Genomic DNA, 16,689 nt, shown 5'->3' with positions numbered 1-16,689 from the left:
AATTATTGAATCGTTAATGTCCAAAAGTGATCTTCAGGTCAATAATTATGGACTAATTATCAGATTAATGGACTGCTAGTCACTTTTAATTAATTCAATAGATCGGGACCAAACGGGGTCGATTGTGGAAGCAAATATAATGATAGACAGGTCATATTAGCTTCGGTTGGTGATAAACCAAGTAATCATTAAATTAGAATTAATCAGTGTAAATCAAAGTACCCTAAAAAAATATTTAGGCATGTTATATAACGCAAGGATGCCAAAAAATTACCATTAGGTCGAAAAAATAATGCGGCCCAACCAAAAGTGGGCTGGCTGCAATGTGGGGACGGGCCCTGCAACACAGATGCAGGCCATTGGGCCATGAGAGGGTTGCAGGCCTCTCAGCCCTCCGGGCCATGTGGTATAGGTAAGTCCAACAACAAAAGTTGCTAGTTTGGGCCAAAAACAAGGCACAAGGCAAACCCAGCCTAAAGCTGGCTTGCGAGTTGGTGTGGGAAGGCCCAGTCGAGGCTGGCTCCCCAGTTTTTGGGTCGGGGCAAGTCAAGCCCAGCAACATAAGCTGCGGGCAAGTAGGCCTAGACTTGGGCAAAGCCCAACAAGCGATATGGGCTTGCTGTAGGGGAGCCAGGGGCACGGGGTGGACCTAGCAAGCTATGGGCTTACTGCAGGTTTGGGCCAAGGACTTAAGACAAAGCCCAACAACTCAAAAGTTGCTGGTTTTAGGCTTGAAGGGGTTACATAACTACAGTAACCCTTACCAGGCCAAAGCTTGGTGTCTGTGTAGGCATAGCAAAACCCAAAGGGCTACTGCAATAGTCCAGACGTCACAACGACATCGTTCTGACGGTGTACTCCACGAGGCTGGGCTACAGGCCAGCTGTGGTGGTCGACAATGGTGCCAGCGGCAGCGAGCTATAACCATGCCACACATTTCCCTTCTTTTTTTTTCCGACATCACTAGGTTTGAAAAACCCTAAATTACTTCTAAGTTATTTATATGTTTTGACTCAAAATTCCACATAGCAAAATAATAATTGTGTAATGCATGAAATGTGCATATATCAGAAGGAAAATATAAATATAGGGGGTTCATGCATTAGGGGGAATGTTTTCATGCTTCGTGGACGTTTCAAATATCTTACTTTATTTTAAGCGTACCTAATTGGAAAACAACAAATAGAAGCCCTTGAATTTGTAGAAGAAAGCCTCATCCTACGATCCTTCAGTTCTTTAGCTTCTGGCAAGAGCTTGCTAATAACATGTTGTAGGCCTAACTGACTGAACCATTCTAAGGGAATAGAGAGGGGGACGCTGGCGACAAGAGAGAGAGAAGAGAGATATTTAATTGTGAGGTGTGTAGTATTTCACCCCATTGTGCCTTTATTTATAGTAGTGAGGTAGGTTAAATCCTTACCCTAATAGAATTACAACTCTAATAGGATAATATCTACTAAAGAGAATATTCCAAGATGTCCTTAGATACACTAGAATTTACACAATCACATTCCTATTCTAAATATGACTACAACAAAATCGATTAAATGGCCTGAATTGATGAAAATATGTTTCTAAATAAAAATCCATATATTTTTCAAGTTAGATGATTATTAGTGGACTAATGCGTACCTCTCTCCCTCTCTCTCTCTCTCTCTCTCTCTCTCTCTCTCTCTCTCTCTCTCTCTCTCTATATATATATATATATATATATATATATATATAAGTATAGAAGTATAGAAGTATAGAAGAATATTAATTAACCTATAACATGCATGATTCTTGTAATAAATTGAGCATCAAATAATTGGGAGACATGACAAACATTCATACATAATATTGCCATTAATATGAAAATGCATGTTAAATGTACCTATAACAATGTTTAATTGTCAGAAAGAAAAAATTATGACAATTTTTTTTTAAATTTTCAAGTTGTTAAAAAAACATGTAGACGGGTAAAAAAAGGGTAAACAGGTTAAAGACGGGTATGTGGTTATGGTTAAATGGTATGCAGTGAGTATGGGTATAACTATTTATGCAAATACCCAATGGATAAACGGTTATGCAAGTAAGGACTTAAACGGTTATGGGTAAATACCTGCAAATATCCACCCACCATAATCGTTGCCCATCCCTACGTGTAACCATGTGAGTCCCATGCACTGCCTACATCTAATTTGTTGGCTCAAGGGAACTACGTAAGATATTTGATTGATATGAAACGAGTTCAAGGCTATTTGAATATTTCTATTTGATAATATAATGTCATATGTAAATACTTTTTTAAATTATGGGTGTAGCGGAGATGAGAATGTTTCGTTGGATGTGTGGGCACATGAGAAAGGATAAGATTTGAAATGAAGATATCTGAGGTAAAGTAAGAGTAGCTGAAATTGAAGGAAAGATGAGAGAAAATTGGTTACGATGGTTTGGACATATGAAACGAAGGCCTACTGACGCTCCGGTTAGAAGATGCGATTATGGGACAAAGGTTCAGGGCTGAAGGGGTAGAAAAAGACCTAGAAAGACTTTGGAAAAGACTCACAATGGGCTAGCAATAATGCGGTTCAAATTCGCCTTCGGTGAAAATCGAACCTAAAACGTCTCACTATGAATGAAGAGGAATACCACTAGACGTGATATTAAGTGGCAATTATATTATTAGATTGAAACGTCCAGGAATGGAGCTAAAAGTTTCTTCTAGTGGGGCAACCCTAAAAAACAACTAACAAAACCTTACTATGGTTTGACTTATACCAATATGATAATAGGGATGACTTCAAATGATGATGTGTCACACTTTCAATGTTACAAAATTTCAGTGTAGTTAATACATGAGAGGCAGGAGAGAGATTTTTCTAGTTGAATGATGGAACAAGAGTACTTGTGATCATACAATTTTTTAAATGAAGTAATATGAACGTATGCTTGATATTAAGTACATATATTTTCTTTAGATATAACAATTGTATTTATCTGCAATATGTAGCTTAACAATAAATTGCTTGAATGAGGACATCTATACCTAATGAACCTTCATTGGGTTCATCTATAAAGACGTTACGTGAGAGTGAGAATGAAACTGTTGCATGTATATTGCTTTTGAATTTTGACCTAAAGCAGAAAAACGAAAGATAAAGATTTTCGTGCATTGAGATAGGAACTTTACCCTTATCTTTCCCTTTTGCAATCCCCAAAGTAGCATAGAAAATCTACATGAATGCAACATCACCCAATGGTGTGCCCTTCCAATTTTGTGCCATCTAAATAGGCTTAAAATCCTTCCCGGCCCAAAAAATTAAAGAATAGGCTCATGCAACTCTTGACCCAAAAAAAAAAAAGAAGTAAAGATGCAGCTCTAATTTAAAATTCCAAATAGTTAATAATATGAATAGTATTAGGGGTCTCAGGCCCTCTCCAACCATGAAGGAAAAATCCTGGCCACAATTTCAGCCGTAAAAAATATAAGGGCCTGTTTGGTATCCTATTTGAAAATTTTTATCATTTCTCAAAACATTTTTTAAGAACATTTCTTGAAAACAGTTTTTTTGAAGACTCAAAAACTTGATTGGTTTCTAATTTAAAATTTTTAAATCTTACGACTTAAACTATAACAAAGAGATCTAAAAAGAGGGGGTCACAAGAGAGGTAGAAAGAGGAGAGAGAAGGAAAGAAAATAAGAGATGATTTAAAGAAAAAGAAAGAAGAGACAGAATCAGACGAGATAAAGAGGAAAATGAGTGAGAAAAATAACCTAAAGAATAAGGAGAGCGATTGGAGGAGAGACGAAAGAAAAAAAAAAGAGGATAGAAAAAGAAGAAAGAGAGAGATTTGGAGTGAGAATGGAGGAGGAAGAAAAAAGAAAGAAGTGAGTTTAAGTTTAAAAACTCTAAAAACTCACTTTTTTTGTTTTTAGATAATAGACTATATTTTTGAGTTAGTCTTGAGTTCAGTTTTTTAAAATAGTCCTACCAAACAAGTTTTTAAGGCCTAAAACTTGAAAATTGTTTTTGAGTTGAAAAAGTTGAATTCAAGTACACTACCAAACAGGGCCTAATTTATCATGTTAATTTTTTCCGTCTCTAATCATGGAAGACTAAATATTAGACCCTTTATATTTTTATTACATTTTAGTATGCTCAAATATTTCTTCACTATACAATCAAATGATGGGCTCTACAAAAAAGAAATGCTTGTGTCTAGGGCCGACATTTTTTAGCCCTTTTAGGGGCCGATTTGAGCCCCCAAAACACACAAATTTACAAATATCTTCGGTTGGAGACGGTTTTGTTTAATTTTAGGGCTAATATTGACCAAATGCCCTTGACCGGAGACGGCCTCACCTTCATCCCAACTTTCTAAATCCGAACAGATGTCATAAGGTTTCATCAGTTTCTGTTTTGGCCTTGTCGCATTAGACTAATAATGGATTAACAAGATAATAGCATGTTCTTGTTATTACAACGATACTAAAGGAGACAAAAATCAAACTATGGAAAATTCACCAGTCTCTAGGCTCTAGCCAAGCCTCCCATCTTCTCTATTTTCCAGTCTCTCTTGGTGTCGTATCAAGATCGGAGACTTTTCTCTCTCCCCGGGTTGCCTCTTTACATCTCTCTCTGTCTCTCTCTAGCACCAAATGGGGTTTGGGCGGGAGAGAAAGGATTCCCAAATATGAGATAGTTTGACTAGTAAGTCATAATCCTTATGCAAAAAGTATACATGAATGAATAAAAGATGACTAGAAGGAATCAATTAAGCACTTGTATCGTAGTCACGCATTCCTTATTCCTACAAATGAAATTGAATTATATCATATTTTTTTTCTTTTAAAAGAGAGATAACGAATGGCAAGTTACGGTTATCCACCCATTTCAAAAGGCGGGAAGACTCACAGAAATATTTCAGCCTCTCCTGATGAGATATCCTTGACAGAATAAAGAAGGCAAAACAACAAAATAACACAAAGTCATTATCAACATTTTCTATTTTAATATAAAAGATAAAAGATGTATTACCAAACACTATATGTCACACACAAATTATGTCGAGAAGCCACAAGGAACTTTGATATGCAACCAATAAATTATAGATGTCTATATTTAGAAAATATGAATATCCAACCATGGACGAAGCCAATAAAGGCCCACTGGATATTGATGCCCCCACTCAACACTCAAGTAATTCGTTGTTAAGCCACATACTGTAGGTATGTATGCATGTGTGTGTGTGTATATATATACTTAGGGGTGTGCTATCCATACACCCCTTTTTACTTCTCACACACCCCTTGTTAATTTATGTCCGTTGATCTTCTTCATTTCATCTGATCTGACGGCCGAAAATTAGAAGGGTGTGTGAGAAGTAAAAAGGGATGTGTGGATATCACACCCCTATACTTATTATATTTGAAGAAAATATATGCACTTAATATCAAGCATCGTTCCTATTGCTTCTTTTCCATAAAAAAAATAATATTATCACATGCGCTCTTGTTCCATCATTCAAACATAAAAATCCCTCTCTTGCCTCTCATGTATTAACGACATTGAAATTTTGTAACATTGAAATTGTGATTTGAAACCATCCCCATTACCATATTAGTATAAAGTCAAACCTTAATAAGGTTTTGTTAATTATTTTTCAGGATTACCCCAATAGAAGAAATTTCTAACTCCGTCCAATCCAATCGTGCATTCCATTCCATGATATACATAAGTTCCTGGAGTAAAGTTTAAAATTGATCCTGAATTTCACTCAAACAGAGTGTGACTGAGAGTTTCCTGGCCCAAATTACTAACCAAGTCCAAAAACATAAAGCCCAGCTCCAATCTTTCTACTACTCTCCGACCAAAAACAACAAACAAAATCTTTCTATTATTCCCTCCTCCCTCCCCCGCCCCCCTCAGCCGACTCACACTTGCAGTCCACCACCACCAACCCAAAACGACACCATCCTCAACCCAAAACGACAATGCAAGCACAGCAAAACCCTAACATCCCAGTTAGCGAAATCTACTGGTCTCTCCTCCACAAAGCCGACAAGAAATTCTCCAAAATCAGAGAGCTCCCCTATTACCACCGCAACAGGTCCTTCAATGTCCCCCATTTCTTCATCCTAAACCCTAATTTCCCAACAATTATTCCTTAATATTGTTTTTTGAATTCTGTTCAGGCACGAGTACGACGCGTATTTCTACAAGGTCTTCAAGGTGTACACGCAGCTATGGAAATTTCAGCAAGAAAATCGCCAGAAACTCGTGGAGTCCGGTCTCCGGCGATCGGAGATTGGCGAGATCGCCTCGCGAATTGCGCAGCTCTACTTGGGGCAGTACATGAGGATCAGCGAGGCAAGCTACCTATCCGAGGCGTACATATTCTACGAGGCGATTCTCAGCAGAGAATACTTCAAGGAGGGCATGTTTCAGGACCTGAGCTTGGCCAACAAGCAGCTCCGGTTTGTTTCGAGGTTTTTAATGGTGTGCTTGCTCTTGAATCGGCGAGAGATGGTGCAGCAGCTGCTCAATCAGCTCAGAGTCTTGGTTGATGAGTGCAAGAGGACCTTCCAGGTTTGTGATTTTCCATTGTTTTGTTATTAGGGTGCTTTGATTTCTTGATTTACTTGTGAACAACATTCACTTGACATATGTGCTTTCGTTTCATTTTTAGAATGGAAAATAGAAGGTGTGTGTGTGTTTATACTATATACTTATTTTAATTGCAGTGGAAATGACTAGAAATTATCGAGAATTAGCATAAGTTTACACAACGAAAGAAATAGAGCAAAAATGAGAGTAAAGAAAAATTACAATGTAATACATAATAACTTAGTGTGTGTGTGTATATGTATAATGTATATATGATATGTATAACAACTATGCAGTGATTGAGAATACGAACATGGACAAAGGCAAAGTTTTAAAAGGCTGTGCAGTAGTTAAGTATGATGGAATGACATTGACTAGGTGTGGTTTTATGAAGTCCCCATGCTCTGTAGCTTTGGTTGTAGAATCATAAGAGTTTTTTGGGTAATGCTTTATTTCTCTTGGAAGATTTGCACTGTTAACTGAGGTCTAAGACTGTCAGTCACTCTCTGTTTCGTTTCCATTTAATATATTAATGCATAACTCTGTTTTTTCTCCTCCTTAAATTCATGTATAGAAGTAGAAAGTTTAAGCATCTTTGTTCTTGCAGATAGGTTTAATAATAGTGATATTTCAATGATCTTTGTTTCCAGGAAACTGATTTTAAAGAATGGAAGCTGGTGATTCAGGAAATAGTTAGATTTTTGAAAGCTGACACAGCTTTTATGAATATCAGGCCTTTGAGATACAGTATTGTTCTAGACTGTCATCCTGATTCCTTACCACATGTTTCCACAGCAGTTGCAAAGAGGTCCTTGAGACTACGAGATGCTATACTGAGCAGCTACCATCATAATGAGGTTAGGTGTTGAGGTTTTACCATCACTTCTTTTTTCGCTTGGAATATGTAACCATATGTGTATAATTCAAAACAATCACAATGCTTGTAGACAGTTGTGTCACTAAATAAACAAAGCCAGTGTACAAAAAGCTCTAGCTAACAACAAAAAAAATGCCATTCTGTGTGGACAATGTAATTCTTTTTTAGCTATTTTGATTTTTTTTTATTGAGTTTCAGTTTTAGATGTAGTTGAGATGAATGATCTCTAAGGGGATACCTTGTCTTATGTGTTGTAACTTTCATCTTAAATTTGAAGAAAATTGTATTTCTGAAAAAAATAATAACCATGAAATGCAGATAAGAACAGCTTTCCAATGTGTGAAATCTGAGATTTCCTGAAACTGCAATTATGTTTACTGGAATAGGTTCTCACTTTTGTTCAATTTCTGATGCGCAAATGTTGTCAAGGCTCAATTACATTTTTTTTTATGCTTTATGAATATGATAACTGGAATCATTTCTGACATTTTCTGTTTTCTCTATGTTAAAATCTCAATCAGGTAAAGTTTTCAGAGCTTACTCTTGACACTTTTAGGATGCTTCAGTGTCTGGAGTGGGAACCTAGTGGCTCATTTTACCAGTCTAGTGGGGCTAAAAATGGTCAGAATGGGGCACCAGCGTCCAGCCGCATTAATTACTCTCAAGATATTGCCGATCCTACTCTGCCACCTAATCCAAGAAAGGCTGTCTTATACCGTCCGTCTGTTACACATTTTCTAGCAGTGAGTATAATGGGTAATAATTTACTGATCTGTTGCCTGTTTCTCTATTCAGTGTTTTGTTATATTGGCTTCTAGGCTGTAGTACATTTTGGATTTATTGATATCACAATAGTATAGATCGATGATGAGGTTGAAATATTGTTTTGTTGTGCACATTTATGTTCAATTATCGACTACTGAAATGCTTAAAGATAGTATCTCTTTAAGTTTAAACACAGGGAACCAGTTTATATGGAAACCCAAGCAAAATCCTTGTTTTCCTTAACTATTAGAATTAATTCAAAGACTAGTGACCACACAATCATGCTCTTGTAAACATTGGGAGGTTGAACCTTCTTGCCCGTGCAAATTACAGAAAAGTATGTGCTTGTTTTATCCTAGATTTGAGCAACTATCATCCTGGTATGCATCTGTGATGTATCATCTCTTTCTTGATTATGTTACATCGGCATGAACCCATGCTTTTATAGGACACAGATTTGTTTGATTGTGTCAAAGTTGTGTCAGAGCTCTTAACCCTTTTTTTTCAAACACTTAGCAAGTGCTGTGACACTCCACCTAGGATATATGTCTATGGATCATAGCACCTATAGTTGAGCAAGCTAATAATTACCACGTATAGTTATCAGTTACCAGTACCACATATCAGTTTCTAGAACCATGAGCGATTTCGATTAAGCATATGATTTTGTTCAGTAAACACATAGGGAATGGTTTGGATGAAATATGAAATCTTACCATCATCTTTTCCTCTTTGCAATAGTTAATGCTCCTTGTATCTGAATTCTGCCATCCTCTCTGCAAGACTGCTTCAACACTATTATTTTCGTAAGGAACTTCCTTTGTAATAAAATTCCTATATTGTTTGCATGACTGTCAGGTTTTGGCCACAGTTTGTGAGGAGCTTCCCCCTGATGGAGTTATTTTGATATATCTGTCAGCTTCAGGTGTGAAAATTTAGTTTTAAATCTTAGCCCTTGGGTTTTTTTGTTTGTGTTGTGTAAAATCAACATTCCTTTGACATCATTAAATTGGTTCATTTAAAGGACATAATATTTTGTCCCCAGCAGGTGCTGGAATGTACTCTGATGCGACGTCCCCTTCTACCTTGGCCTATTCGTCTGATAGGATAAACCCTTCTCGTGGACAAGGTAAAGGAGATGGTTCAAGTTCTCAGGTGGGCTGTTTACAGTTTGGTAGCCATAGAAACGGAGGTAAGTTCTTAAACAAATGAGGAACAAATATTAAGGTTTAGCTTGTTTGTTTACTCCCAATTATAAGTTTTGGGCTCAGATTTGGATTTTTGCCCTGAAAAGTTGACCTAGCAGGAAAAAAAAAAATAACTAAAATAACTGAAGAAATTTTTGCAAAGTGTTTTTGGCAAAATCTGTGGTTTGTCATTCTTTCTTCTCTTTGTGCGAGTTCTTGCAGGACGGGGTTGTAGTGGGGCATCAAAAGCTAATGATTCATTCTTGTTTAGGAGGTGCCTTGGTCCAAATTACGTGGCCATGTACTTGGAATATTATCTCCAGTACCAGAAACAATAATAAAGTATAAGGTTATATCTATTCCGAGTATACTGTGGTTTAAGGGGTCTAGGACAGGTTGAGTAAGAAGTTTAATAAGTTTACACTTGAATTGGATTTGTAATTATGCACTGTAGAAGCCTAGAAGGTCTACAACTAGGCTGGGCGGTGAGGCAAACGCCTCAGTTTTGCTGGAGTAGGTGAAATGCTTCGCCGGAGACGCCGAGGTGGCGGAGGCGCGCCTCAAGGCGTCCAGGCGCCTTGTCAGACCCTTTTTTTGTTTTTTTTTGAAAACCATCCAAACCCAAAACGACGCCGTTTGGGTAAAGGATTTTCAGTCTTCATACCATACCTTCGAATTCGATCGCCTTTGTCTGCCTCTGCCTTCTGCCTTCTGCCTTCTTGCTTCTTCTTCTCCAGCGCGCCAAAAGCCCAGAAGCCCAGAACACGGGTCCGGTCGCCACGCCGCCGCTTGGAGCAACATCGTCGCCACACCGCCATCACCCCAGCGCCGTCAGCCCAGCACCGTCAGCCCAGCCCCAGCGCCGTCAGCAAGATCCCAAGGGTTAGGGTTTTTGAAATTCTGAAATTAGGGATTTAGTTTTCTGGGGAAGGTTTTGCTATACTAGAGGGGTTAATAGTTAGACAGAAAAGTTATTAATCTGCCTCTACGTGCTGCCTCTGGGTGCTGCCTTGTTTAGGCTATAAATTTATTAATCTGCCTCTGCATTTTCTGGGGAAGGTTAGGCTATAAATTTAGTGGAAGGTGCTAGTAGGTTGGAAATTGTTAGGCCTAAGTAGTCGGGACTACAGGGGTATATAAATTAATTAATAAATTGTTGGAAATTGTTGGTATATAAATTAATTAATAAATTGTTGGTTCATTAACTGTATGCATGCATCGAATGTTTATTGTTTTCTTTGTTTGTATTACCTTTTGAATGATGAATTTGGATGATATTACCTTTGAATGATGAATTTAGATGATATTATCTTTTGAATGACTATGGATTTGAATGAAAAATTGAGAATGGATGTTTATTTTACGCAATGTTTTAAAGAACTCGCCTTGGGGCGCGCCTAGGGCGCCCTTGAGGCTGGGCGGTGAGGCAAACGCCTCAGTTTTGCTGGAGTAGGCGAAATGCTTCGCCGGAGACGCTCAGGCGGCGGAGGCGCGCCTCAAGGCCTCCAGGCGCCTTGTCAGACCCTTTTTTTTTTTTTTTTGAAAACCATCCAAACCCAAAACGATGCCGTTTGGGTAAGGATTTTCAGTCTTCATACTGTACCTTCGAATTCGATCGCCTTTGTCTGCCTCTGCCTTCTGCCTTCTGCCTTCTTGCTTCTTCTTCACCCGCGCGCCAGAAGCCCAGAAGCACAGAACACTGGTCCGGTCGCCACGCCGCCGCTTGGAGCAACATCGTCGCCACACCGCCATCACCTCACCGCCGTCACCCCAGCACCGTCAGCCCAGCCCCAGCGCCGTCAGCAAGATCCCAAGGGTTAGGGTTTTTGAAATTCTGAAATTAGGGATTTAGTTTTCTGGGGAAGGTTTTGCTATACTAGAGGGGTTAATAGTTAGACAGAAAAGTTATTAATCTGCCTCTACGTGCTGCCTCTGGGTGCTGCCTTGTTTAGGCTATAAATTTATTAATCTGCCTCTGCATTTTCTGGGGAAGGTTAGGCTATAAATTTAGTGGAAGGTGCTAGTAGGTTGGAAATTGTTAGGCCTAAGTAGTCAGGACTACAGGGGTATATAAATTAATTAATAAATTGTTGGAAATTGTTGGTATATAAATTAATTAATAAATTGTTGGTTCATTAATTGTATGCATGCATCGAATGTTTATTGTTTTCTTTGTTTGGATTACCTTTTTAATGATGAATTTGGATGATATTACCTTTGAATGATGAATTTAGATGATATTATCTTTCGAATGACTATGGATTTGAATGAAAAATTGAGAATGGATGTTTATTTTACATAGTATTATTTTTATACAATTATATGTATAATATATAAAACATATATATATATATAAAATTAAATCCCGTGAGGCTTTGCCTCACGCCTAGGCCGGGCTTCGCCTCGGATGCCTAGCCCACGCCTCACGCTTTTAATCCATTGATTTTACGTAGTATTATTTTTATTCAATTATATGTATAATATATAAAACATATATATATATATATATATATATATATATAAACTTAAATCCCGTGAGACTTCGCCTCATGCCTCACACCTAGGCCGGGCTTCGCCTTGGACGCCTCGCCCACGCCTCACGCTTCTAATACATTGGTTGTTACTCACATGCCATGCTTATCTGATATATAATTGATTAATAGATTTCCGGGGTATTATTTGATGATTTGATCAATGTGACTGGTGTATTTAAACCTTTGATCTGGTCATATTTTTGTATTTCATTTCTTTGTTTTTGCATAACCTCCATGATAAACTGACATCATACAAAATCTCTATTTCAGGAGTGAATAACATTTATCCGAGTGACTTGGTTCCATTTACAAGAAGACCGCTTGTTTTAGTTATTGACTGTGACAGCAGTGAAGCTTTTGAGGCAAGTATATTAACTCTATTTTGTTGTGGGATATCTTTCCTAAATTTTTAGATGTGTTTATGAGAATTGGAATGCATTGCCAATAACGTTTTTGCCTGTAAAGAAGTTTAGGGATTTGAAAAAGTATATATTTAATCTGTACTATCAAATATATAAATATTTCTAGCTCTTCATAATTCGTATCACACTGCATTGATGCAAGTTCCTAGTTATCCGCTTATTTACTTCTTGAATATTCCATATGGATTCATTGAATGTACTGATAATCCCTGGAGGCTAGAAGTGGCCAGTTCTTGTAGTTCACGAAATGATTGAAGTTTGAGTACTCTGTCTTTGGTAGCTACTTCATAATCAGATTTCCAACCTGAAGCAAAATGGAGGATATAGTTGTCACTATCAAAACTTAATAACCTCAACCCCCTCCCAATCTGTCTCCCCACTGTGCAGTATTATTTATATGGTAGCTTAATGAGCGGGCCCTATGTTCATCTCTTTCTCTTTTCCCTTAAATTTCATCAATACAGATCTCATTAATGATTAAATGTACTCAGGCTATAAACGGAGTACAAAAAGGAGAGACAGTTGCAATGCTCCTATCTTCTAGCTCCTCATATCACACTACTCTTGGTTCCTCTCGTCAGTCAAGCGGAAGCCTATTCACTATTTTCCTCACAGCTCCAGTGCAGGCTTTCTGTTTACTGCTTGGTATTTCAGGTTCTGACATTGACATGGTGCGTATAATGTTGACACTTGGTCTCTTCTTAATAAGCATTGGTTATTTAGTTTTCTCCTAACTTTTGTGGAACTAATTCAGGAAACATTTGACAAGGCCGAGAAGCTTCTTTCCAGTTCGTTAAGTGACTGGGGGTCTACTTTGGTGACATTGGACACTATTGATCCTGTTTGGGCGCAGATTTTGAGTGACCCCTTCCTAAGGCGACTCCTTTTGAGGTACTCCTCTTTTTAACCTTTGTTCTTATGGAGTAGTTTACAATGTGTAGGCCTACAGTCTCTAGTGTTCTCTTTTATTTCAGTATTATTTTTATCAATAGTCAGCTTCGACTGCTCTTACAAGAAATATTTTAGTGTGAATAAATGCATCATGATTTCTGCACGAGGATGCACTTTTGATTAAACTTGAAACTGGCACGAATTTTGACAGAAATGTTTTGTGGTACAAGTTCTTTCTTGCTATGTGCACAATGCTAGAGGATTTAATGTTCAAAATCTCTCACAAGTTTTGTTGGTCAAGGCACCCATAAAGAGGCGTATTTGAGCCATAAATGCTTAAGCTGTTTACATGGAAGGTTTAAATTTGTTACTTCATTATCCTTGGGCGTTCGGATAATTGCTGTGAAGTGTCAAATAGGTTCGACTGGGCTGGGTAGACTTATTCGAGCTCAGGCAGGACTGAAAGGTCTTTTCTAAGCTCACCGCAACATGTTTGTCTTGCAAAAAATTTCAATTTCAACTTCAGCATAAGCATATCTTTAAATGTATTTGAGTATAAGATTTGAAAAGTTGAGGGTACATAAGTTCCAATCTGACTCCATCTTGAATGTTAGTGTTTAGGGTTTCGGTTAATATAGCTCATAGAGCTAGTTTTAGTTAACATATGTGGGACGCCTAAAACTCATTGGTCTAATGGACTTTTTATTTGAAGGACTTTCCACTGAGTGGATACTAAACTACAAGTCTGCAAGTATCTCTCTGGCAAGGTGTCCTGGTGGGCAGTTGCCATTTTGCAACTGGACATTCTTGATTCTTTTGTTTTTGGTTTTTATCATCAATGGTCCCTAAAGCATGCAAAACTCATCAATTTAGCTCCTTTACCTTAAATATCAATCAATCATCCCTATACTTCGTTACCACACATCAATGTGATCCTTTCCATTAGATTTTCAGTTAAATACTAGTCATTTGCAGCACACATGACCTCTGTTTGAGGAGAGCAACTTACATTGAATAGGTTCACTTCCACGTGGCATCCTGATCCAGTAATACATTGCCATGTGGAGGAAAAATTGCACATGGCAATACATTATTGGACAAGGGACACCCGTGGCAGTGAACGTGTTCCATGTAAGTCATTCTCCTGTTTGAGGGGCATTTTGGTGAAACTAATACTCTACAGTTATTCTTATCACCAGTCAGAACACCATCGAATTCCTTTGCTAGTTAATTTAATGTAATATATAGTATTTGTATGTGAAAATAGAACTCTCCTACAGTTAATTCTAATGCAAAGGACAGTCCTGAATTTTCTATGGCTGCAATTATTTGAGAAAATAAAGAAATACTTAGGTTTTCATGAACAGAGATAGGGTGGAAGGGAAACACAGTGATAAGGTGGTGGCAGTCAGTGGTAGGAGAGAATTGATTATACCAAATATACCCCTTAAACAGAGGTCATGTGCGCTGCACGTGATAAATTTAAAAGAACATTTCATGGAAGTACCACACTGATGTGTACCAAAGTGTAGGGATGATATTTATTGATTTTGTAAGTTCAGGTACCAATTTGATGTGTTTCACATAGCTCAGGGACCATTGGTGATAAACCCTTAGTTTTATTTCTTCAACCCATACACAGACGTTTGCGCGTTCATGTCTTTGAAAGTTTGCTGAAATTAACAATTGTCAGCACTTTATATTATTGGATGCTCTCAAATGGGTTGACCTTTAATTTGCCGATAATTTTCTAGAATTGTTATGTTCTAGGTAGCGGTTCCTTGTTTATATATGTTCCCTGTGTGTGAAACATGTTTCTGTGTATATTTTTTGTTTCTTCCTTCAGGTTCATATTTTGTCAGGCTGTGCTATCACTCTTTGCTCCAACCTTCAATAAGAAGGAATTTATTCCAAAGTGTACGCCATGTCTTCCAGTTTCTGTCTCGCCAATGTCAACAGCTTGTCAAACTGTAATTTTACAGACAGCGAACATCTTTGGAGCCACCAGCAAGTTCATCTTCTCAGAAGGACTTGAACTCCCCGAAAATAGACAGGGCGATACAGAATCAATGTCATGTTCATGAATCATACGGGGGTAAAACGCATTATAGCTAGACAAGTTATTGGTGGGTGAATTTCTATTCGTGATTTGGACTCGTGGTGCCAAGACTTTCCCGATACTTTGTGTGGGTTTTGTATAAGAATTGTTTTTGGCATCCTGAATTTGTAATATTTGTGAGATAAGTTGGACTTTAAATTTGATGTCTGCTTAAATGAGAAGCTCTTCCTTGTATGTAGGGTGGCAACCCGAGCAACCCGTCCTAATTGATTCCGGTTGACCCGGTTTTTCAGTTTTAATTAGTAAAATTGAGTCGCAGTTTTTGCAAACCAACTTTGGAATTTTGGATGTAGGATTTGTATCCCCGAACTTGCATGCTACAAAATGTCATGTCATTTATCCTTCTGCATAGAACATGTGGTTGAAAGATTGGAGTTTCTTATTCTTTTATATAAAAATACTAATTATATGGTTTGTATATTGACTCCCATTGCATAAAATCCTCATTCTGCCATTTGCATAATCACAAAAACTAGAAAATAAAGAGGGATGTTTTGAATGTTGTATGAACTTATGCATTATTTTCAATTTGTTATATGAACTAAAATTTCAAGTAATTTATCTTATCATTTTTTCGAAAACATTAATTCGCCACATTACTCTAATTCTGTTAAGTTTTCTATCTAAAAGTTTTGTGACTTGCACATGACTTGTTTTTAAGGTTAATTTGGACATTTCAATTCCCCGCTCGCCGTCAAGATTTTTCTGAAAATTTCAAAGTTATTTCGAACATTTCAACTCCTTTTTTAATAGATACGAATGACTACGTTGAATTGTCAAAGCTTACAATTAGTTAAAATTCATGTTAGTGAGCCGTTGTCTTTTATAGTTGTTGACAATAAGTTTTTGAAATGAACCTCGCATGTTTTTTTTACCAGCCAAAAGTTTTAGGTCCGTACTAAGGAAAAGTAAAGAACTTGTAAAAAAAAGAGGTTAAAAGTCATGAACCTATGTATTCCCCCACATAATATATCTATGTATAAGAATAAAAAAAAGAACTTGCGAAAATGTTTCAAAAGTTCGCAATAAACCTTGAACATAAGTCATGTGCATTGCCCATTATTTATTTTGAATGTAAAACTTATCAGAGTTAGTGAAATGACAGATTAATAATTTCATAAAATTGATATGACAAAACGCTTAAATTTTTAGTTTATATGACAAATTAAAAAAAAAATGTATAAGTTCATATGACATTTCAAATACTTTTCCCAAAATAAAAATTGTGAATGAGAGTATAGTTATCATCAGGCTCTTTATCTAAAAGGAAAAAAATGGGAATTAGTTGTGTGACCCACCCCACA

The 16,689-nt window shown here is 37.3% G+C and overlaps 1 protein-coding gene across 3 annotated transcripts; it reads left to right on the top strand.

Annotated features, from left to right (window-relative positions):
- Positions 1 to 5,832: 5,832 nt before the first annotated feature.
- LOC103408116 (uncharacterized) lies at positions 5,833 to 15,559 on the top strand. 3 transcript variants are annotated; one of them, XM_008346995.4, is made up of 10 exons: positions 5,833 to 6,093; positions 6,179 to 6,572; positions 7,241 to 7,447; positions 7,989 to 8,210; positions 9,091 to 9,157; positions 9,281 to 9,424; positions 12,224 to 12,315; positions 12,867 to 13,046; positions 13,130 to 13,266; positions 15,113 to 15,559. In XM_008346995.4, exons 1-10 carry the CDS (start codon positions 5,978 to 5,980, stop codon positions 15,348 to 15,350), a joined length of 1,797 nt encoding a protein of 598 aa, XP_008345217.1. In that variant the 5' UTR covers positions 5,833 to 5,977; the 3' UTR covers positions 15,351 to 15,559. The 3 variants fall into 3 exon arrangements, with proteins under 3 accessions (XP_008345217.1, XP_008345210.1, XP_008345205.1); XM_008346988.4 differs by having other exon boundaries at positions 5,868 to 6,093; positions 9,278 to 9,424; XM_008346983.4 differs by having other exon boundaries at positions 5,871 to 6,093; positions 9,257 to 9,424.
- Positions 15,560 to 16,689: the final 1,130 nt, after the last annotated feature.

The sequence above is a fragment of the Malus domestica genome, chromosome 02 (genome assembly GCF_042453785.1).
Source record: "Malus domestica chromosome 02, GDT2T_hap1".
In the NCBI taxonomy this organism is placed as follows: Eukaryota; Viridiplantae; Streptophyta; class Magnoliopsida; order Rosales; family Rosaceae; genus Malus; species Malus domestica.
The sequence above is the reverse complement of the archived record's forward strand: the minus strand, read 5'-3'. Positions and strand labels throughout refer to the sequence as shown.

Coding starts and splice junctions, on each gene's coding strand:
- LOC103408116 (XM_008346983.4), top strand. CDS start 5,978: ATGCAAGCACAGCAAAACCCTAACATCCCAGTTAGCGAAATCTACTGG. Junction 8,211..9,090: donor CTGTTACACATTTTCTAGCA/GTGAGTATAATG, acceptor CATGACTGTCAG/GTTTTGGCCACAGTTTGTGA. Junction 13,047..13,129: donor CAGGTTCTGACATTGACATG/GTGCGTATAATG, acceptor GAACTAATTCAG/GAAACATTTGACAAGGCCGA.